Here is a 24891-nt window from a genome sequence, read left to right as displayed (position 1 = left end):
AAGCATTATACATCACCCTATATACTCAAAATATTGACTTGCCCTTAATTGTTTTAAATGTGTTCACACATATTGTGTTCTTAATGTCATAAATGGAGGCTTTGACAACAAATACTATGTCTAATCTTCTTATAATTCAAATAGGTGGAAACCCCCTATTTCATGTCAATAACAATAGCCTATTTTATTTCTTCTTTGTCCGGTGACCAGAATCCATTCCCGCTGTCAGTCACCTTCCCACCGTTGACCTTTCTACCATAGCAGTTTTGTCAGATGAAGACGAGTTATTTTATCTCTTTGATTAGAAAATTGAAATTTTTAAAACTTAATCTTAAGAGAGAAATTATTAGTTTTTCAAACTAAGAAATAAAATAATATAAACTTTTAAGATTTAGTGATAAAATGATGATTTTATCTCTTATAACTAATGATTTTAGTTAAGTTTAATAGGTTATAAATGAATTTTTTAATTTTTGAAATTTTATATGTGTGTATTTGAGAGTAGAGTCAACCTTGGGTGAAAATAATCTTTCGGCCAAATGATTAATGTACATCCCCTACTTTGTATAATAAAAATAGGGAAAAATCCATTTCATTTCTATATATAAAACCTCCCACAACTCCCAAGTCTCAACCTTTCAACGGCTGCTCTAACTCGCACAATTCATCGTTTCTGATCATAAGAACCATGGCTCAAAAGCTCTCTCTTTTTTCTCTCTTCATCCTCTTCTCCCTCTTCAAACCCTCTCTTTCTCAATCCTTCGATCCCCCCACCGTCTACGAGCTCCTCCCCAAGTACGGCCTCCCTCAGGGCCTCTTGCCAGCCACCGTCGTCAGCTACACCCTCAACGACGACGGCTCCTTCATCGTCAATCTGTCCTCCACCTGCTACATCGAGTTCGACTACTTGGTCTATTACGACAAGATCATCACTGGAAAGCTCCGTTACGGCGCCATCACCAATCTCAAGGGTATTCAAGTTCAGCGATTCTTGTTTTGGTTCGATGTTGATGAGATCAAGGTCGATTTGCCGCCGTCTGATTCGATTTACTTCCAGGTTGGATTGATCAATAAGAAGCTCGACGTGGGCCAGTTCAAAACTGTCCATTCTTGTCGTGATGATAAGTTGGGTTCTTTCGAGTCGGGTTGCAGGTCATGGTTTCGGACTCTGAAGGTATTGTCCGAGTTTTTGAATTAAATTTTAGTGATTGGTTTGTTGTTTTGATGTGGGGTTTCGAGATTTTTTATATGAATGGAAAGTTTGTGAAATTTGTTAGGTTTTAAAGTTTGTGAAATTGAATTTTAGTTATTTGTTGATTGTTTTGATGTGGCGTTTTTATGATTTAGGATTCGGAAGGAAATTGAAACTTTGTGATTTGGTTAGGGTTGGATGTATTTTTATAATATGTGTTCTTCGAGTTCTTTGTTGTGAGTATGCGTTGTTTGTGAAGGTTTACAGTGAATATTTTTTAGCAAAATTCTTGGGTTGTTTATGTGTATGGAGAAATATGTGTAAGGAATTTCCCTTATAGAAGAATAATTTTAAGCTTTTTGAGTGAATGGTGAGTTAATATGATACGGTCAATGATATAAAAATGTTGCGTCCAGTGACATATCAGTTAGGATGAAAAATTTAGAATACTTGTTGGGATGTGCATAGATGTTGGATTGGTTGATTGTATGCATATGATGTTGATTAGTGTGACTTCTTGAAATTTTTACTTTCAATTCTCGAGGCACATATTTTTAGGTTTCATGGATATTAAATTTTTCCATTGTGCATTTACTAGGACTTTAGAACATATTTGGTTGTGGTAAAATATCAGGCGTGGTCTTGCATGCTTTTAATGAATACACTACTAGTTTGAGTATGGGATAGGATTGAAGAGTCAAAGTTTTTATTGTGCATTGTGAGTAGTGTATAAAATGAAAAAGCACTTTTATTGAATGCACTTATGGGGATTTCGAAAAAACTATCATGCATTTTTAGCTTTTTGATGTAAGCAAAATGTTTTCAATCATGGGACTCACTTTGGGAGTACCTGAGTTCATTTACCACCTTGCACGAACACCATTCAACTGCCTACCTTTTACAACACTAATGGAATTATGGAACCAAAGAGTGAAGATGGTTGTCACATTTAGATCAATGGAGAATACATGAAACATTTTATTCACTAATATTTTATATTTGGATAGATATTGTTGTCATTGTCTTCTTGTAAAGGCTGATCTTTTTTTTTTGCTTTTTGGCTTCCATTTCCAAGTACCTGTTCCACACCCCTCCCCCCAGCTCTTCTCCTCTTCCACCAGACTATTGTAATCATGCCCTTTTTGTACCGTTTGATTTACAATAAAATTATGTGTATCATCAAGTGATTAAGTGATTTTAAATTAAGGATAAAGTAACACTAAATCACATGATGACATATCATGTGTATATTCAAAAGTAGGTATGCATAACATTGTTCTTAAAAGACTCAAAAAAAGAAGGAACTGCAACTTGTGAACTTGTAATTTAGAATATATAAATGTTCTGATCTTGTCCATTTTGTCGCAGCTTTTGAGAATAAGACTGATACTATCAATTGGCGTAATTCTCTTCTTTTCTGTTTTAAACTTTTTTTAGTACTGTCTGAAGTTGGTTGCTTTGCTGGGAAATTGTAGTGTACTGTATGTTTAGTAGTTTACTAAAATCTTGCCTTTTATATGTTTTAACTTTTTTGAATCTTTTCTATTTGCAGCTGCCGACTCCCCTTGAAGATGAAGTCCAGATGCTAATTACAGAGTAGATGTTATCTGGTGCTTTCTACTACTGTATTTTAGAGTCATAATATGGCTGTTAAAGGTTCATGATTCAGAGTTAGTTACTTTCAGACCCAAAAATAGGAGTCTGATAGTGTTTTCAAATCAAGTTGTATAATCATATCATGTATATCCCAGACAGTATATTCTACTTGAGCCTTCAATATACCACACCAAACACTTGTGTTTGTATAATGAAATATCGAACCTGATGCACAATTGATGTTACTTGCTGTGTGGTGCTTTGTCTTTTGATGTTCTTGAGGTTGGCTTTTGGATATGATGTTGAATAAAGATCTTGAACACATTGTATTGTGAAATTATGGCTCCCTTGTTGCAATGGACTTGTGGCCTCGGTTGCAAGCCACTGGGATATTTACAAGCCGTAGGATTTGTATTGCTATTTTTGATCCCACACCCGCATGGTTTCTTATCTTAAATTGTAACTCATGGCCATTGCTCGGTTAAGTGACATCGTTGATTTGTCATTAAACTATGTTAGTTCCCTCTCATTTCTCCATAATCATGGAAACTACTTCACCATGAAAAATGCATTTTTAATATTGAACAAAATGAAAATTTGCTAGAAACTAGTGTCCGATTTCTATCAGATTCATCTTTGGACCAATTATTTTTAAATTGTAACTCGAATTTGCACTATTAAGTTCCATTGTGCTCAATGAAGACTACCAGAGATACATAAATCAATTAGATGAGAAAGACTGAAAGTTAAGATCCATCTGAAAGACTTAAAAAACCCCACTATATTTTGAGTACAAGAATTTCTCCTCCAACTCTCGAATCAAATTTTACATCTAATATAAAATTGTAATCAAAATCAACTCTTTCATCAGTAATCTTCATAATCTTCCTCATAGCTGTTGTATTCCTTTTCCTCATCTTCAACCCCACCTCATAATAAATCTCATAATCGACTTCTATGTCCTCATTCTCAACTTCCTCAACCTCATCACCCCACCTCATAATAAATTCCATAATCAACTTCTTCATTCTCATTTTCAACTTCCTCAACCTCGTCACCTTCGCAACTAGGAATGTGAATTAGGTCGGACAAGCCCAAGGCCTGATTATTCAACTTAAAAAATTCAGTTTCAAGTTAAACAAAATTAGAGGTTTGGGCAAGCCTAGATAAAAAGAAAAAAAATTGCCCATTAAGTTATCAAGTTTGGGCTTGATTAGAGGTTGTTCAATCTCAAGGTCTTATAAACCTGAAAATTCATTGTAGACAGGGGTGTATTTGTCAGTTTTTCAAACCTTTTGATAAATTATAAGAGTGTTTTTACAGATTTTTAAAGTTATAAAATAGGTTCAAAATAGACCCAAACAGGCTTGAAGCCCAAAATATTTTGATGAAGTGGACCTGAACAACAAATTTTAAACCTAAATGGGTAGGCCTAAAGCTTGAGCCCGAAATTTTTTAACAAGCCTGGGTTTGAATAAACCAGATCTAGTTCATTGTTGAAAATCAATCAATTGATGATAAAATTAGGAGGATTTATTTGTGTTAGCAACAGAGAAAGAGAGAGAGAGAGAGCATTTTGAGAGTTAAACGAGAAGTTTTATTGATTGCCTTAACTGACCCGTAAAGATATTTGCAAGCTTGTATAGATAGACTTATGATAAATTGCACATGAGTCCTCAAATATCAAACATATACTAAACTGACCTAGACACTTTTACATTTAAGGACAACAGAATCATCATTTTGCTGATTCCTCCATATGCACCAATATCCTCCCCAAAACTTGACTTTTTGTAGATTGTTATATACCTTCCTTCTTTTTTTTTTTTTCCTCAGTGAGACGATATACCTGAGAGTGGCAATGAGACAAGGAAAGAATTAAGACAAGATACTGATGGGCAATTAAAACAAGGCCCTGCATGGATAAACTCAGAGAGCTATCCAAACAAGAAAACGGTAAGTGAAGATAGAGAAATAAACAAACAGATAATAGTAAGAGGAATTGTGCTCTGGCGATAAGAATTTCAGCAAACTGGACTTTTTAGCTGTGCTGCAAAAACAAAAAAAAAACTATACTGCTAGAAAATTGCAAGGGTTAGCGAAGAGCATCAATTAACAATGATACGAATTATACAAAAATGCTCAGCAAAACTAGTAAAGTAGACACCGCATTTTGACTTTTCCATATATCTCAAAATTATTAAATTGACAGAGTAATCAAGACTGACTATCAAACATGGCACAAAGAGCAAGAAATTGTCCATAAGATGAAAGACATATTTTCTAAACAATATATGTTGGTCATTTCAGATAGAAGTTGCATGTCAAATTTCAGAGGAGTAGTTACTGTTCATCATAAGAGGAGAATTTCCAGGCCATGTTAAGGGATAGACCAAAACAAAGACAAAAGAATTAGAAGAAGACGACAGAAAATAAAAGAAAATTATTAGCAAATAGTCATGCAACCCATAGAAAATAACAGTAGCAGAGTGTACAAGGAATTCATGTGATCAAGAAAACAAATTTCCGGAATAACCAACAATGGCAGAATTCACAACCATGTCTAACAGCAGTATGAAAGCAAGCAATTCAAACCATTAGAAGAACATATCACAAAGAGTCTTAAAACAAAACACCCGGACAGGATTCACAACCATGTATAACAGCAGTATGAAAGCAAGCAATTCACAACCATGTATAACAGTAGTATGAAAGCAAGCAGTTCAAACCATCAGAAGAACATATCACAGAGAACCTACCAGAAAACATACCCTTAAAACAAAGTTGACAAATCAGAAACTAGCACATCAATATTATCAAATTGACAAATCAGAAACTAGAAACTAGCACATTAATAACATCAGAAAAAAAATCATAGCACAGCAGTACCAACACAGTGATCAACAGGAAAATATTGAGACTTTCTCTTCTAACATGAAAAACAGGATTGGAAGTCAGAACACTTGCACTCTCATTATCAGACCAAATAATGGGAGGAGCCGAAAAATCCAGACCAACTTCAGTGAACAGAGTTTTTAACCAAGCAACTTCAGTGGTAGTATATGTGAGTGCCCTATATTCAACCTTACCTTTTGCTTCTTGGAACACCACAGGATAAGATTAGTGTCAAGAAATAAACAATAGTCAGTGGTAGGCCTCTATCTTGAATATTGTTGGCCTAGTCAAAATCAGAATAACATTTTAGCTGAAGACCAAAATTTGGATTAAAGGAGAGATCAAAATTTAAGGTGTCTTGAATATGTCTCAATATCCTTTTACAAGCCTTCCATTATAATTGAGTGGGAGGCTGTAAGAATTGACTCAATTTGTTTCATGAGAAAGAGATATTAGGTCTAGTTAGAGTGAGGTATTGCAACTACTTTTGGTGGAGGTGTTACAAATAGATGTTAACAATGCTTTCCTTAATAGTAATTTAGTTGAAATTGTGTTTATGAATCAACCTGAAGGATTCATCACTCATGATCCCAACACTAAATATGTTTGCGAGCTCTATAAAACTTTATATGGGCTCAACAGGCTCTTAGAACCTGATTTGAGAAATTAAAGTCTGCTCTACTTACCTGAGGTTTCAGTCCATTTGTGACAGATACTAATCTTTTCATTTACAAGTTTGAGTCTACTGTTATATATATTATCATTTTCAGTAGACCCATTTGGAGATCAAAACATGCTGGACATCAATTTTTTCAATAACACATCGTAAGGAATCTCAATGAAAGGTAAAAGAAATAAGGTTCTAATTTAGGCAATGAGAAATGTTTTGTAGAGTTGGGGGTCTTGGTGTGAGAATTAAACCAATTTTTTATCAATGTATTTAATTGGTTTTTTGTAGACCTATTTTCATAAGATTACAGCCCTTAAATTAGTTTTATATTACCGAGGTTATTGTCAGTTTTTTTTAGAGAATTGTTGGTTTCTTCTTTTTTACATAAACTTTATGGCTAAGGTTGAGTAATGTTTTTTATAATTGTTCTGTGATAGTTTTACGTAATGAATTAAAAATTAGAAGGTTTTGTCTCCCATATTTGTTTTTCTAGTAAACATCTTTGTTCTTCTGATTTTATTATTTTTTTTAATCAATATTTTGGTTCCTTTCAATTGGTTCGATAGATTACTCTATCATTATTCAGCGAATTAGAGGGTATTAAGATTCCTTATTCACTACATTTATACTACAATTAAAAATTCTAGTGTCTACTTGCCAAATTATAATTGCAAAATTTTAATATATGATATTCTTCAGAAGATTCTTAAAGATTCCTTGATTCTTTTCTTGCGGAAGCTTTATATTCACCTGTATCATGGGATTACATATTTCAGATTTGTATTGCAGATGATAAGATGTATGACGTTCTGTGTATTAATTTTAATTATATGGCAACAGATTTTCACGCTTGCGTCTCTATGACCATTTCTTGGCTTCTTCAGTCTCTATTATCATTTACTGCAATTTCATGAAAGGTTCAGATTCAATTAGGCAACTTTAAAAGCAAAGCAAGCGGTGATAACGACTTTCGACTTAAATGATGTCAAGTAACCTTGTGATTTTGATTTTATGTTACATTGTCTGGCATCTTCTTGATGTTTCTTTGCTATGAAGTATTAGGAACGGATCATCATCCATCAACATTAACGTTCAATCATTTTAGTTAATATTCTAAAGCTAATCATTTTGACTGTTTTGTATTATATTTTTTGTACACACATGATATATTGTTTGTAGGGAAATTATAAAAAATAGGCAAAAGTAAGGGGGTTTAAGTGAAATTGCCCAAAAAATTCATATTAAAGCAAAAATGCCCAACTTTTGTGAAATGTCGAAACTGCCCATATATAAACCCAGCAAATTTCCCCTGTTCCCACTGTGAATCACTGTTCAAAAACAAGGGAAAATTCAAAATTTTCCCCTGTCCCACTGTCGGCCAGATTTCTGACGATTTTTGTGGTTTCCGACAACCGAAAATGGCACAGCACGTTAGAATATCTTCCGTCATCTTGTTTGAATCAAGTTATTATTCATATTATTGAGATTTGAGTGAGATTTTGCGGTTTAGGGTTTAGGGTTTCGATTTTGAACAATATTTGAAATGTTTTGATTCTTGGTTGATTTCGTTGAATTGGTTGAGGGATTTTGTATTATAGTCTATGTAGATTTGATTTGTGTTGAAATTGGAGGTCGAAACTACGAATTTTGGTCGGAAATCCCTTCCGAAAAGTTCGACAGTCCGATAGTGGGAACACTAAGTTAGGGGGCTTACTTAATGTTTTCAAAATATTAGGAAACTGTGTGAGAGTCTTCATTCCACTGTAGACTTTTTTGAAATTTGCCACATGACAATGGGTTGTTACGACGCTGCCGTGGGATGGGGGGGAAATTTAACATTTTCAAAATTTTAAGGGGAGGGGGAACAGGGGGAGATCTATGAGGGTCCATGTGAAATTTTACACTGAACAGTGGGCAGGCCGTGAAAACCGTGGGTTGAGTGGAAATTAACTTTTTTAAAACAATAGGGTTTATATGAGACAGACTTTGAACACCCATAACTTTTGATCCGTGAGGCGTTACGGGGTCTATAATATATCAACGCGAAGCTCGTTTCGAGCTCTATAACGACAACCTACTTTGCTAGTTGCACTGAATTTGGGGGCCAAAATAAAACTGTTTCAATGTGTATTATGCAGTTTTATTATTTTATCAAATTTAGGATTTTCGGTTTTTATAATTTTGAGTTTGTTTGTGACCGGACTAGACTTTTTTCATATATAATTTTCAAATTTGATATTTTTAATTATGATGTGCTTTTTTAGACACATTTTACGATGTAATTATGAAATTTTTGATCGATTTTTCAGTTTTCTCGTTCATAAGCTATTTGAACAAGTAGTTTTATAAATTTAGATCTGTTTTTTAGATTTTCGAGTAATTTTTTTATTATTGACATTCTAAGGTATTTCAATATATATATTTATTCATAACATGTTATTCGAGTCTATATATCCTAAAACGGTGAAATTCAAAAAAACAGAACTGAAATTCGAATTCTAAGAGTTGAAATACCCTAGAATGGCAACAATCGAAAAATTTTTCGAAAATTTGAAAAATACGAATGATATATCGTAAAACGGTGAAATTCGAAAAAACGAAACTGAAATTCAAATTCTAAAAGTTGAAATACCTTAGAATGACAACAATCGAAAAATTCTTCGAAAATCTGAAAAATACGAGTCAATATATCGTAAAACGGTGAAATTCAAAAAAACGAAACTGAAATTCGAATTCTAAAAGTTGAAATACCCTAGAATGGCAACAATCAAAAAATTCTTCGGAAATCTAGAAAATACGAGTCAATATATCGTAAAACGGTGAAATTCGAAAAAAGGAAACTGAAATTCGAATTCTAAAAGTTGAAATACCCTAGAATGGTAACAATCGAAAAATTCTTCGAAAATTTAGAAAATACGAGTCGATATATCGTAAAACGTTAATTTGCCCCCCAATTTTAATAACATTTAATTTGGCCCCTCAATTATCTATTCCTAAAATTTCATCGAGAAATTTATAATGCTCTTACAATGTTTAATATCAAAATGCCCCTCTAATTTTAATAAAATTTCATTTAACCCTTCATAATGAGTGAAGAGGGTTTATATAAATGAGGGGAAGGGTAATTTTGGTATTTTAGAAAAAGTCATGGGCATTTTTGCTTAGGAATAGTGAATTTTGGCATTTTTGCTTGAAAATAGTGACTTTGGGCATTTTTGCTTAGTGGGAGGGTATTTTGGCCATTTTTTATAATTTCCCTTGTTTGTATCATGTTTATGTTTTAATAAAATGATATTTCTTCATCATTTTTTCCCATATGTATTCATGTTTTAAGATGAATGGCTTTAGATTAAGATAAATGTAATGTGAGGATCGTATCAGTTGTAATTGTAAGGATCCTAAGCACATTAAGTGATCATTCTAAAAAAATATGTAAACCCATTATTAATCTAACTAAGAATAGAAATAATGCAATAAACAAGATACTATAATCGGGCTATTAACAAAATAGTGATTAATTATGTTGAGAAGTATATTAAGACTATCGTAGATTGATATATGATTCATTACTCTCAAGTAAAATGAAAAAAGCTAGTTCTCGCTTGTGGCAGAACCATTCTTGTTTTATGTTAAAGAACGTTTGTTCTAGCTTATAAAACAATAATTTGACTAAGGTTTGACCATGGTGAACTATAAATTACATAGCTACATCACCCTAGTAGAATACTGTTCATACATAATAGAGAATACGATTTTGTAACCCTAAACTAACATTTAATCCACTAAAAGGATTGTGAGCACATTCTTAAAGTTAATCTTCCTTCTCAATTGATCATGGTGATCTCATTGCCTTGTGTAGACTAGAACTCTTTTCTAATTTATACTTTTTGATTCATTTCCCTATCTAGGGTTTGGGGCTCAAAAAACCCCAACATTACATACCTTTTGTTTTTGCAGAAATGAACTCGCATGTTTGTTTTAATGTTTGGATGTTCTAAATTATGTGTCAAATATGTCCGCATTATTTGAACCGACTTCATATATTTTATTGCATTCTCTTTGAATAGCAAAACATCAATTGCCTAAGCCTTCAAAATTGAACAAAAAGATAATCATGATGTGATTAACATTTCCTTTTATGCATGTTAAACTCATAAAGATTTATCTAACAAAGACTTTTGCTTTTATGAATGTTAAACTCATGCTTTTAATCGAGCTTAAAATAGAGTTACAAAATCAGGTTCGTGGTATGTTGCTGCGATCACAAAAGCACTTCTCAACAAAGCTGCTTGTGACATCACTTAAAATGAACTCATCAATTTCATTTAGAAAAAGCCAAAGGACTTATTCCCACCCAAATTATGTCGTATTTCCAAGTTTTCATCTCTTAATTTTGAAAATTTCATTTACCTATTTATGGATAGTTAAAGTTAACGAAACTCTAACCTCTTAAAATGTTATCTCATTTTCTCCTCTAAGCCAAATTTTAAAAAATCACATTTCCCCCCTCAAGATTTAGTTTCAATATTCGGTCACTCTCTCTGGTACCATTGCCGACTGTCTCTCCCTCCCAACGGTTCCCCTTTCTCTAACGATTTGCCTCAATGAGACCCCAACCCCTCTAGCTCTATGCAATGTTGCCTGGGAAGACGATTAGTCTTCCCAGACGATGTCGCATAGCGTTAGAAGGGTGGAGGTTTCGTTGAGGCAAACCGTCTAAGGAAGGCAAACCATTGGGAGGGAGAGACGGTCGATGATGGCGCTAGAGAGAGTGACCGGATATTGAAACTAAAGGGGGATGTGATTTTTTAAAAGTTGGTTTATGGGAGAAAATGTTAGTTTTTTGAATTTAGAAGGGGCAACGTTGCCTGGGAAGACGATTAGTCTTCTCAGACGATGTCACATAGCATCAGAAGGGTAGAGGTTTTGTTGAGGTAAACCGTTGAAGGAAGGGAAACCGTTGGGAGAGAGAGACGGTCGATGATGGCGCTAGAGAGAGTGACCAGATATTGAAACTAAGGGGGGGAATGTTAGTTTTTTGAATTTAGGAGGGGAAAAGAGGATAAAATTTTAGTTTATTTTTAATATTATATATAAAATAATGATTTTACCCTTAAAATTAACAGACTTAATAGTCTATGGGCGGGTAAATAAGATTTTCAAAGTTAAGGATGGAACCTTGGGAATGCAGCATACTTTGGGTGAGACTAAGTCCTTTGGCCTTTAGAAAATATCAATTGCCTCTTTATAATATCAAAATCTTTTAAAACTTATCAAGAACCTTGTGATAAAAGTATTAGCAATGTTATGTGTATACATTTTGATACATAATTTAAGTACACAGATAATGTGTGGTGTTATTTTATCTTTATTTTAAAATCATTCAATTATATAATAACACATAATCTATACACTCAAATTATTTATAAAAAATATGTATGCACAATTTTATTGTAAAAGTATTCAATAATTTCTTGAAATAAATATCACTTAGAAGTGAAGAAAAAGGACACAAACCATCTACCAACACTAATAAATCACTAATTGATCCACTTAACCATATTTACATTTAAAAAAAATGGAAATACATGTATGGTATTATATAAATGGTTTATTGCCATTATTTCATTACTTGGATCTTTATAAATATAGAGTAGTGTTATATGATAAATAATTACTTGTCATAATGTGATTGAATAATTTTAAATTAGAAATAAAATAATATTTAATTACATGATAACGTGTTATTATTTATGCATAAAATTATACATATTATTTATAACAAAACTGTGCATATTATTATTAAAAAACAAATACCAAATGAAATCCATCACTAGTTATAATATTAAGATTCTACTATTAATATAAGAAATTAAATCTCACAAAGTGATAAAGTTATTGTATTGTTAGATTTGCTTTTAGATGGAGTGATGAGTTGTCAAGCTTGTTTGTAATGTTAGGAATAGGATGTGAAAAGCTAACATGTTTAAATCATGATTTAGAAACAAATTTTTATAAATAAAAATATATCATGAGTTTAAGCAATTTTTTATAAGGCCAAAGGACTATTTCCCACCCAAGGTATACTTTTTCTGCACATTGCCACCCGTTAACTTTGAAAAGCCTATTTACCTACTCATGGACTGTTAAAAAAAACGGATTCAAGGGCAAAATCATCATTTTATCTGTAATATTAAAAATAAATTAAAATTTAATCCTCTTTTCCCCCCTAACCCCTAAAAACTAACCATTTTCCCCTAGGCCAAATTTTAAAAAATTGCATTCCCCCCCTAGGGTTTATTTTCAATCCCCGATGCCAAATACGACCCCATTGCCGACAACGAAGCCTTTTCGACGCACCACCATGCTCCGACAGCCTCTCTTCTCTCCTCTGGAACGTCGATCGGCTCAGATCTAACGTCGTCTTCACTAGATCTGTTGAAAAGCTTCATCGAGAGACGAAGCTCTTCGTCTTCCCAAACGAAGACGACATCTTCCCAGACAGAGACGAGGTCTTCGTCTTCATCTGGGAAGACGAAGAGTTTCATCTCCCGACAAAGCTCTTCAACAGATCTGGAGAAGACGATGTCAGATCTAGGTCGATCGACGTTTCAGAGGAGAGAAGAGAGGCCGTCGGAGCATGGTGGTGTGTCGGGAAGACTTCGTCGTCAGCGATGGAGTAAGATTTGATGTTTGGGATTGAAAATAAACCCTAAGGGGGGGAATGCTATTTTTCAAAACTTGGCCTAGGGGGAAATGGTTAGTTTTTAGGGGTTAGGGGGGAAAAAGAGATAAATTTTTAAGGGATTAGGGTTCCATTAAATTTAACTGCTCATAAGTGGATATTTGGTATTTTCAAAGTTAAAGGAGGGAAACTTGATAATGCAGCATAACTTGGGTGGGAATAGTCCTTTGGCCTTTTTATAAATAAAAGTAACATCCAATGAAAAAGTTTCTTTGGATTCATCAATGAGATTAGTAGCGATCAGTAAGCAACCTTATCTTCTTCACCCACATCGGAACCAAAATATTTTACATGAATTTAAGCAAATTTTTTTTGAAACACAAGCAGTAAAGAAACCCGAAAAAGGAAATTAAGAGAGCGTTTACTTCACTTTCAACCACAAACTTACCAACAAAAGTAAATAATAAAATATTTTATAACATTTCTTGGAAGCTTCACCTATTCACTCCAGAAATTTCTCAGCTTATTCCTTTGCTTTAATTCATGCTAAACTAATGCTTCTAAGCTTAAAACACACCCCTATAAATTAAGGGGTTTCGATTTTTTTGCTACAATAGATCACAGAAGATCAAATATTATTCATATTAGAAGGTGGTGTAATGAAGAGCTACAGAGAGGTTTTTGCTGAGAGTGATGGGGAGATGAAGAGAAATATTAATACAAAGAGAGGAGAGAGGAAAGTAAGCGATGATGAAGAAAAGGGGGATATAAATTCTCGTGCTGAGGCTTTCATTAAGAACTTCAGAAGGCAGCTGAGGATTCAGAGAGAAGAGTCTTTCAAACGCTATCAGGAGATGATTGCTAGAGGAGTTTGAATTTTAATGGAACCATGCAATATACTGTAATAATGTTCTTGGATTTGAAAAGTATTGACAGTACAGTGATATATACTGTTTTATAATAAAAAAATCTGTGTGTATAGAGAAAATTCCTAGCAAATTAAAATTTGGTGAGTAAGCCACTACAAGTTAGCACTGTGTCAGCACTTTTTTTCTTTTTAAATGAAACTAGCTATAAAATGAAAATTTTTAATTTAGAGAAATTCAAAGAATGAGAACTTATGAGTGATTTCTCCGAACCTCAGATAGAAAAATAATAATTTACGCATATATATATATATATATATATATATATATATATATATAAAAACACAAACAAAAGAAAAAAAAAAAAAAGTGGGAATAGTTGATATTATTATTATTATTATTTTTAATCCATTGGCTTGGGGATGAAGGTTGAAAAGTTTAAATTGTATAAGTCTTGACCATAGGTATTGGTGGCCGTGCTGGGCTGATTTCAATGCAGCGTATCGAGCTTGTAAGCCAAGCCAAGCCAAGACCCTCACAATTGCAAACTTTTTATATTGGCCCAACCCGACAAAATCATATAGGCCCATGACACGGCCCATATGCATAGGATAGTGTCATGTCATGCCGTTAATTATATATTAAAAAATAAATTTTAAAAAAAATATTATTAAATTTTACTAATTTAAATTTCCTTTCAAATTAATGTAACCGAAGATTATAAATTGCAAATCAATCTTCCAAATCATATTTTGTTTATATTTTTAAATGATATAAAATCTGTTTCTATTACTAATTACTGTATCTAATGAATACAAACTCTTTATTTTATCGATGACGTCGCGATGGACTTGTTGTTTTTAACTACGTCATCTTGGCTTGCCCAACATTTGAGTCAGGACAACTATTATTTATAGGTTTCGTCAACAAAAAGAACTAAGTAACTCACATGCATAGTCACTGATAATATCTCATATTTTTGTTATACTTGTTGTCACCATTCTTTTAATGTCTATTAACAACTTAGCTTCTATTTTGTTTTTTCATTTTTGTTAATTAATATTTTTTTAGAATTTTTTGATAATGAACAAAATTTAATATGTTTTAAACATAAAAGGTGTGCAAACAATTAGGACTACTTTATTTTATAGACTTGATTGACTAGGAATGGGTGCAAGGTAAGCACTATAAGAAATTGAAATATTGAATAAAGAAAACATAGAAAGAGATTGAAAGAAGAGAATGTAAAGAGATATTGAAAAATTAGGTTTGAATATGTGTGTTTAGAAGAAATGGGTGTTTTGCGGTTTATATAGAAAAAAAGAAAAAAAATTTAAACCTAGTAGCCATTACCAAACCTCGGTCTGACACAATCCACTGTCATCTCCAACTACTACCACCAACACCTTGTCATTGTTGTTGCCCACACATGCCATAAATCAACAACAACGACACCACCAATTGAAACCACAAGCACTCAATCCATAACACCATTATTCAATTAACAACACTTTTTGCCCACACATTGTCATAAACACCACTATAATCAACACCTTGTTATTGCCCACACATTGTTTATCAAATTTTATCAACTTCAATAGGAAAATATCGGTAAGACTTATTTTAAAGTTATTTAGATCATCCCAATAAAGATCTTTAAAGATAGTGACATAGGGATATCGATGGTGCAGGGATTTGTGTGATATCACTAAAGAAACCAACAAACTTTATAATACCTTTCTTCATATGCATACTCCTAAATAGAATATAGACCTGAAGAAATATGTCAAACTTGCACTTTAACCAACCACAATGGAATATAAAGCATGATTATAAACACTTTCAACATCTAACCATGCAAAAAAGCATAACCGAAATGTCTCAATCACATAGATAAATGAAATAACATCATTTCATCACAACTATAATGTCAAAAGTCACAATCCAACATAAACATTATCCACAAATGTAATACATTAAAATCCATGATTTCAAAATAACAAAAGTACCTCTCAACCTCATACAACCACTCGAGTTGGACCGTTAGCTCCATGTATGCCCTACTACTCACCTTATCTATCTTCAAAACCATAAAAGAAATATGTGAGTGAAATCACTTAATAAGTAGGTAACTTCTCAGCATCTAACACATATCTCGTAAAACTGGTGTTTCATCTCAATCTCAAAATATAGTTATTAATGGATGTTTCTTCAGCATTCTCTATGTCTATCCATCTTATCTCAACACCCTTATACCCTCTATACATAGGTAATGTCATCTTAGTTAACTAAGGTCTAAGCTAAACTTGATATATTTGATGTCTTCATGAAAGCAATCGATATCCTAGATGTCTACTCTTTTTGTGCCTTACATACAATACCGGTCAAACTTTGGGCTAACTAACACTGATATCTTATTCACACAAGGAAATTGATCACAGTCCTTTATTTATCACATACACGTAGCTACAAAATTGCTAACCAAATTATCATCCTAGGATGACTCCTACCACGGACATATACATGATGTATCTCACTGACCTTGTGAGAAAAACTAATTAGTGTCATTATCCCTTATAATGCACACCTAAACTGAATTGATATTAGTGGCTAATAAGTGTTGGCATTGAGTATATAATGTATCTTATAAGTATCTATCTCTTTCTTAGCCCTATTACTTTCATATATAATGTCACTTTTACACACAACTGGTGACTATTTAAATGTACATTACTTTGCTCAACTCTTGTTGTTTTTTACCTAGATTTGCTCTAGTTAGGGTCTGTGTTGTCATCTACATAGTTAGACACCCTTAAAATAGTTAGTTATCTTAACTTTCCTTTTTTATGACCTTTTTATACTTATCCCATTTTCAACACATAACATAAGGGTATTTTAATCATTTTATACTTATTTGAATTAATGTGCCTAGCCTTTACTTCTTGGGCTTCTCACAAAGACCACGCACGAGAGTTCACCCTTACTAAAGACAAGCATTCCTTTGTTTTCTTGACTAATGATAGACTAACGTTTAACTTATGTCATTAAGTCATTATACTTATAATACGATTGTCCCTCTTTCAAACTCATCGTTTATTCTAGTCACCATGAACAGACATGTATCTCATATCGCATGATTGTTTATCTCTAAACCCTAAGACAATCATAGATGCATGTGTATCAACATTTGGAAATCTCTATCCTATAATTTTTATACAATCTGGCCAGCTAACAACAATCTACTAGTTTTTTAACATGCCAATTAATATCAATTCATCCCTAAACATGTCTCTAAATTCAATAAAGCAATAAACACATCCTCAACATTCAAATCATAAAGTTTTCTTTAATTTCACAACACAAGAATCATATAGCATCATAGGAAATTAACCCATTCTGACCATTAACACAAGCATAACACTTCACAATTCTTCAACATGCCATAATCTTACTTTACATTGCAATAATAGAAACAAATCAATCACACAATCCAAATAACGCATCCAAAAACCTTAAATTGCCATCATACTTACTTGGCTTCCGAAGTATGCTAATCTTCACGTGGTTATGAGATTTTTATTATTCTTTTCTTGCTTTGGTACTCTCTGATCACCCATAAGTCTCTGGTCCTTTGTTATTTAGCTCTAAAATTTGTGTAAGAGATTAAAATAAGCCAAATACTTCCATCTTTTTTTTATTTTATCAAAATAACTTTTTAAACAATCATGCATCTCTATGCACAGTCATCCCTACAATTACTCAACTTAAAACATGTCTTAAAATCATCGGAAAACTAATCTAGCCTCCCAAACATGCACGACTATTTGTCATTCACACTAAGCCATTTTCATGAGCTAAATGAAAAATAACCATTTTGCCCTTCTCAAGACAAGCACGAGCATACACCCCTATGGTGGATGACTGTCCTTGCTTTAAATCAATATATATTCAACTCAATTCACATAATTTTAGAGAAAAAGACTAAAGTACCCTTATACATACATACATGTGGGTGTTACAAATTTTGTGATGAATGAAGCAAAAGTTTTTTTTTTTTAATGGAATGGAAGAAAATTTTCGAAAATTACAGTTACCATTAATTCAAGGAGAAGAAGAAAATATCAATGTAAAAAGATCAAGTGGCAACACCACCACTACTACCAATTGAAACCACAAGCATTTAAAACACAACATGACCATTCAATCAACACCGCCTCTGACCACACACTACCATCAACACCACCACTCTCCATCATCATCACCACTAACGCCTTATTATTGTCATTGAAGCTAATCATTCTAGTTGTAGCAACTCGAGAAACACCCCATCCATCTTCTCTTAAGGCAATGGATGAAGCAAAGGCACTATTAAAAGCTAGTTTTAGTAAGCTTTTACAACGACCAAGCTTAATGTCATCTTAAAAACATGGAGCCATTGACACACGATAGTATCAAGAAATGATGTTGTGCAAGGTGATGACGATGCCACAGTTGAGCATCGAAGTTGTGCAAAGATGCCAAAAATGAAGCGACTATTGTCACTATATCATTCCATCTGGCAATCTCCACGGTCGTTGTTAGCATCTACAAGTGGAAGGTTGAAGGGCCAATGGCTAGGTAGATGGAACAACTAGGAAGGCAACATTTGGGAAGGGATTCTAAAGGTTCATGACAATGAATTTGTAGTGATTGGTGGTGGCGACGACTTTGGGTGGTTATGAGGAAGTAGAGAGGGGAATGAAACAAAAAATGAAGGACAAAATAAAGATTAAAAGAAAAAAAAATGTTGATATATAAAAGAAAGAAATAAAAGAGTTTAATTATTTTTTTAATTTTAAAAATTACCTTAATACCCTTTTAAAGTTAAACATAACATAAAAATTTAGTCGGAGGGTGGGAATATGTCAATTTTTCAACTTTGAAGGTTGCAATTTGTTATTTTAACATAGTTTGAATGGGAACACCAATTTTTAGATTGCATTTATTTCAAATGTCTCTTTTAATGAGTAGTCTTTCTAATGAATAATTCTATGTATAATTAACAATGATAAAACTAATGCATATCACAAATATTGATATAAAATTTTTAGTTGGGATGAAATATTGGTTAATTATGTATATTCAGTGGTAAGTTTTTCCTTTCTTTTTTTTTTTTTTTTTTGTTTAAGCTATTCAGATTATGTATAATTTCTTAATGTAAAACTTGAAAAATAAGCTATTTTGTATAATTTCTTAATATAAAGGTCTTGCTTATTCTTCATACCTCCATGCCTTAGAAGTGGCTATTTTATTAGACACATGACATTCCCTTTTCAAACATATTATAACTATGAAAGCATGTTCGATGTTTTTCATCAGTACAATAGAAAAGAAAAGACCCCATTTTGATTTGAAGCTAAATTTAGTAATAATAATACAGTGGAATTTACTTTGATGTCCTTATGAACACGTCGGAATCAAAATGTTTCATCCATAATTTAAGAAATCGTCAATAGAGAATGACACAATACAAGGCCTTTAAAAGAAAGAAAAGTTCACTTTCAATAATAAGTTGCCAATAAATTAAGGCATTCTTTTTGTAAGCTTTTGCTTCTGAGCTTATAATAAGCAACCAAATCCTATCAATCCAATGGCTTCTTTCTGCTGTTTTTTTTTTTATTTTTTTTTTTTGGCTTTTAGTCACACCAACTTCGTAACTTCTGAACAAAGGGATACATTTAGGTTGTCATGTTTCGTGATCAATGCAAAGACATGACTCAATTACTTCGAATTTGTGAAAGGTGGAAACTCAACTTGATCAGTCGAGCATTTATATGGAGTGTCATAATGAGATGAATGAAAGGAGATATGAAGAAAAAAGAGCGGACAAGGAAGCTGACTGTAGTAGAGGATAAAGAGAAGGAAGACATCAATGTTCAAGCCTATGCTTTCATTCAGAGAGGAGTCGTTCAAACACTATCAGGAGATGATCTGCAATGAAAAAATGGCAAATTTATTAATATTGTTTCATAATTGGTTTAATGCAGCAACTTTAGGAACAAAGAAACAGGTAACATTTCATAGCCACTGAGATGTAATCTAAGTATATATCTGACTCATCTTAAATAACCCCATGTACAATCATAAAGCCTCTCAAAGACTACATACAACTAAGATAAGATCCCATAAAATCAAGACAGACTCAGCTCTAAACCAATTCGACAAAACATTTACCAGTATCTGCTCTCGCTTCATGAATGTTAAGGAATGGCCTTATAATTCTATTGCCGAAATCAACAGCGAATCAACCTTGACTTGTGAATACATGATGACATGAAAGGTGTCATCAGTCACCAAAGTGGCCTCGCATATGAATGTTCTAGTAAGCTTCTTAAAACACGCATAAAATTATCCTTCATTTTTGCCTTCTCAAGCCTCCACATGATAAAACAACTTGACAAGAGTGACTAGAAGTCACTCCCACAGAATATCACTATTGATTCAATCTCCACAAAGCTGCAAGAACAGTGTGGTAAAGATAGCATATGCAGCTTTCTGTCTCACAAAGTGCAGATTCCCAAATAGGTGAAACTGCACTTTGTGACGGAAATACAAGAATGGTATGGGAAGAATGAGCAAAGTACTACTAAAACTCATGCTTGCAGCACCTGACAGTGAACAATATGACTTTTCAGACCACTTCGGCCAGCTATGCTAGACAATAAATTTGTAACAAGAGCCCTTAAATGACCAGTTTTCCCAGAAATGTTTTCCCATAGGTGAGGGTTAGTCTCAATTTGTTTGTCAGGACTAGAAACATCAACCAGACTAATGCTCATGTTGTTGCGGATGATGCAAAGCTTCCCATTCAGGGGAACAATTGCCGCAGCCTCAAATGCACGTGATCTCCCCATATGAATTTTGCTATCTATAAATCTGCTCCAAGTGTCTGTTGCTCCATCATAAACCCTAAGTTTGCATCCATCCCGGCAATCCAAAGCATAAAGCCGTCCATTTAAAGAGATGCTCGGGTTACGCCAACCTGCAACCATACCAGCACTGACTGGAGTCCAGGCATTTGTTTCAGGATCATAGGCTTCACTCATGACTTCATTGTGGGACCCAAGGCCCTTTAGAAACCACTTTCCATCATAGACAACTCCTATAAAGGGCACCATTGCTGTGCTCATATCTGAAATAAAGCGCCACCGGTGCTTGTTAGGATCATAAACTTCAGCATATCGGAGAGTCCTTTGGGTTCCTTCACATTCCCCACCAGCCACATAAAGGCAGTTATTTATAACACAAGAACCAAAGAAATGACGTTTCCGAAGCATACCAGGTGCCCTATGCCATTTATTAGTCCGTGAATTGTAGAAGATGACCTGTCGCATAGAGCCCCTCAATGGGTCTTTTCCTCCAAATAAGTACAAGTTACAACCACTAAGAACAGCACAGCCAAAACCTAAAGCTTCTGAATATTCTTTAGGAACTGGTGGAAGGGGTTGCCAGAGCTGATAGACAGGATCAAAAGCATTCCACGAGATCTTTCCATCACGATCTCGCTTGAAGACATAAACCCACTCTTCAGCCATTCCCAGGCTTTTTCTAAGAGAATAAAAAAAGTTGGAATTTAGGAGGTGAGACCATCTCTTACAAACCAAACGAAGTTTTCGATGTTCAGCACGAGGAACTCGTATCAAACATGCAATAGCAAGATCATCAGGAAGCCCAGGGAGGAGTGGTGGCTGGACTCTGCTCCTCTCCCTACGTGAGTTTTTGCTTTTGTGTGCATCAGGATTGATATCAGGCTGGATACAAAGTTTTGAACCTGGGACAAATTTCCTAGCTTCAGCAACAGTCTTTAGTCCAGAATCTACTTTGCAATAGCATGATACAGAATCAACCTGCAATATTATCCATGTTAGACAAGAAATAACAAGAATTATACACCCAAATAAATATATCGATGAGCTATAAACATAAATGAAAAACCAATCACTACTTTAAATGCATAAAATGTTGTGTACATGCTCCTTTAGCAAATACTCCAATCATCACTATTGCTTCTACAAGCATTCTTACACACAAAATGATGATTTGAGTTTTTTTTTAGATGGGTGTAGAAGGGAACAGATTTGGTTATAAAACACACACAACAACACACAATACATATATGAAATCCAGACACTGAAAACTCTTACATCATCAGATTTCTTTCATCATGTACCAGTGTTAAGACTCCTATTCTAGAACAGTCTTCTTTGCTTTTCTTAATAAAGGATTGACCTAACAGGAATTCTAAAAACCAGAGAAAGGGGCAGAATTTTTTATCATTTTTATTTAAAAAGTCAGAAGAAAAGGTTCTGACTTGAGCGTAAGGTCATCTAAGATACAAATTATGCTCTTGGATACTTTCCAACATTCAAACTGAAAAGCTGAAGCACCCTGATTCTATGATGAGAAAAACTAGAAGACAAACAAAATAAACCGAAGTTCCAATTCGGAAGAGCAACTAGAGCATATCCTCTATATACAGAAATCTTAATTTTAAAGGGTAAACTAAGAAAATGCAGCATTTCACATGCAGAAATGAGAACCGCTTGATACCAATTGAGCTTTCAACAACAAAATTTAACGTACATCTACTCTTTTTCTTAATCTAAATTCCAAATTCTCCCCAAAAGATAAGCTCTTCTGACCAAAATTTTTGAATTAAACACCCACCAACAAATTGACAATAAAATCGAAACCAACAAAGTCCCATCCTCAAATTCTCATCAACACTCCAATATTATCCTCCAATTGACATCTGACTACCATTTCCCATCTGGGTTTCCTCCAAAAACTAATAAAACCAAACACCCAACAACCAGAAATAGAAAATGAAATTAAAATAAAAACAACAATTACTTAATCTCCTAACAATATCCAGAACCCCCCAAATTCCCACAAAGACTACATTTAACAGAAAATTAAGCAAGTGGGAACCTCAAAAATCTCATGAAATTCACAAAACGAACAAAAGAAGAACAAAATGAGAAGCAAAAAGCCATGAGAAAAGCTTACCAATGGAGCTTGAACTCTATACCCTCTAAGAACATTGGAAGATTGGCTCTGCTGCTGCTCCATCTTCACCAACAAAGATTCATAAAGACACAATCTTGAGACTTAGATCAAGAACAAGAGACTTGATCAAACAATAACAGTAACAAAAGGAGACACCTTTTTTTGCCTTGCTTCTGTTCTTCAAGTCGTTGTTCTTGTGTTAACTTTGTCTTATCTTAAATTTAACTCGATTTAATTCAATTTAAACTCAAACTTTGGAAATGCAAACAAACAAACAAACAAACAAATCAGGAGAAGGAACTTCACAACTTTCAACAACGAAACTCAAAGCTGAAACTCAAACGAATGAATGTGAAAGTGTTTGAGTTGTGTAGGCTCTCTCTCTAGATTAGTCTTGATCTAGAGAGAAACAACTGATTTTATTTTTAATTTTCTTGGTCAAGCATTAAATAAATTAAATTGGGTTAACGGGATAATTATTTTTTAATTAAGATTGAAAAATAATTTGTTCGATAATTCAAGTCTTGTTGTTGGAACACAAATGAGATATGATTAGTCTCATTAATTGTAAAGTCAGACCCCACATCCAATGTAGGGAGAGAGGTAGACCTGACTTTTGTGGGATCTCAATTTTATACCTTTTTACTATTTTTCTTTTTGGAATTTATTTTAGGCCAAAAGACGTAGTCGCACCTAAGATTTCAAATTTATGTGTATAAGATTTTAAAATTTTAAATATTTATCTATTTTTAAATTTTTATTAGAATTTTTAGTTAAATGAAAGATAAAATTATTATTTTAAGAATAATATTAAAAAATATATAATTTTATCCTATTTTCCTTTCGAATTTTGAAAATTGATAATTTCCTTCGTAAACTCATTTTTTTCAAGTTTAAAAAATGTCATTTTTCCCCTAGCTCTAGCTTTTATACATTTTAAAATCTCATTCTTTAGTCAGCCCCAGATTCTGCAAAAATTCTCTAACACCCCATACATTTTCGGTTGTTGTTCTTTTTTTTGGCGTCATATCCCTTTCCGTCTCCAACCACCTCTCTCCCTAAGATCTAAACCACTATCAACATCTCCCTCTCTGATGGTTTTCTGATGTAAAAATCACGATGAAATTGATCAAAATCAAACTAGAGATTCAGCTCGATTTCAAGCCATCATCGACCTCTCCTTCAGTGGTCGATGGTAACGCAACCATTTCCTCCCTCCGATTTGTCAATTGGAAGCAAGAGGGAGCACAAATCAAAGATGAATTGTGCGAACCAAACCCTAATCATGTGTCACCCATCTCTCCATTGAAAGCCTTGACCGACATCAACTCGGTCTCGAGCTAGACATTCGATCGGAGACAAAGAAGAAGGTTAGTCAATTGAAGATGAAGGAGAAAGTCGATCCAGCTTTGCAAAACGTGAAGTACAGAGGGTGAAATTGTACAATTCAAAACTTAAGGGGGATGATGCAAGGATAAAAATATGTAGAAAATGCAAACCCTAGGGTGGGGGTGAAATTTTCAATTTTTAAAACCTAGAAAATATAAATCCAAAGGAAAATTATTACTTTTCAAAACCTGAGGTAAAATGAAATAGAATTATATTTTTTTTTAATATTATTGATTAAATAACAGTTTTACCTTTTTATTTAACTGATAATTTTAACATAAGTTTAGAGATGAATAGATATTTGGGTTTTTAAAATCCTGTAAACAAAATTTTCGATTGGACTAAACTTTGGGTGGGAATTAATCCTTTAGCCTTTATTTTATGGTGATTTTATATATAAATTTATTGAAATACGAGAAAGGATTTGGTGTATTAGAAATTGATTATGTAGTTTTGAAAAATGAATTTAAAAAAGATAATACAAATAAAATAGAATTGTTAACAAGTTATAAACTAAAATATAATGTAAATTATTGCAATCTAAAAGTTA

General features: G+C 33.3%; 2 protein-coding genes across 4 annotated transcripts; one reads left to right on the top strand and one right to left on the bottom strand.

Annotated features, from left to right (window-relative positions):
* Nucleotides 1-592: 592 nt before the first annotated feature.
* On the top strand, nucleotides 593-3033 carry LOC123225932. Its single transcript, XM_044650302.1, has 2 exons — nucleotides 593-1174; nucleotides 2745-3033. The coding sequence occupies exons 1-2, from the start codon at nucleotides 689-691 to the stop codon at nucleotides 2790-2792; spliced, it is 534 nt and encodes a 177-aa protein (XP_044506237.1). The 5' UTR covers nucleotides 593-688; the 3' UTR covers nucleotides 2793-3033.
* A 16324-nt stretch (nucleotides 3034-19357) lies between these two features.
* Nucleotides 19358-23397, bottom strand: LOC123224748 (F-box/kelch-repeat protein At1g55270-like). 3 transcript variants are annotated; one of them, XR_006504050.1, is made up of 4 exons: nucleotides 23109-23397; nucleotides 22953-23015; nucleotides 20118-21790; nucleotides 19358-19874 (listed from the first exon to the last, which is right to left on the bottom strand). XR_006504050.1 is itself a non-coding variant. In XM_044648450.1 (2 exons), the coding sequence occupies exons 1-2, from the start codon at nucleotides 23013-23015 to the stop codon at nucleotides 20537-20539; spliced, it is 1317 nt and encodes a 438-aa protein (XP_044504385.1). In that variant the 5' UTR covers nucleotides 23016-23397; the 3' UTR covers nucleotides 19876-20536. The 3 variants fall into 3 exon arrangements, 1 of the variants encoding a protein (XP_044504385.1); XR_006504049.1 differs by having other exon boundaries at nucleotides 22953-23397; XM_044648450.1 differs by lacking the exon at nucleotides 19358-19874 and having other exon boundaries at nucleotides 19876-21790; nucleotides 22953-23397.
* Nucleotides 23398-24891: the final 1494 nt, after the last annotated feature.

Source organism: Mangifera indica, chromosome 9, assembly GCF_011075055.1.
Source record: "Mangifera indica cultivar Alphonso chromosome 9, CATAS_Mindica_2.1, whole genome shotgun sequence".
NCBI lineage: Eukaryota > Viridiplantae > Streptophyta > Magnoliopsida > Sapindales > Anacardiaceae > Mangifera > Mangifera indica.
The sequence above is the reverse complement of the archived record's forward strand: the minus strand, read 5'-3'. Positions and strand labels throughout refer to the sequence as shown.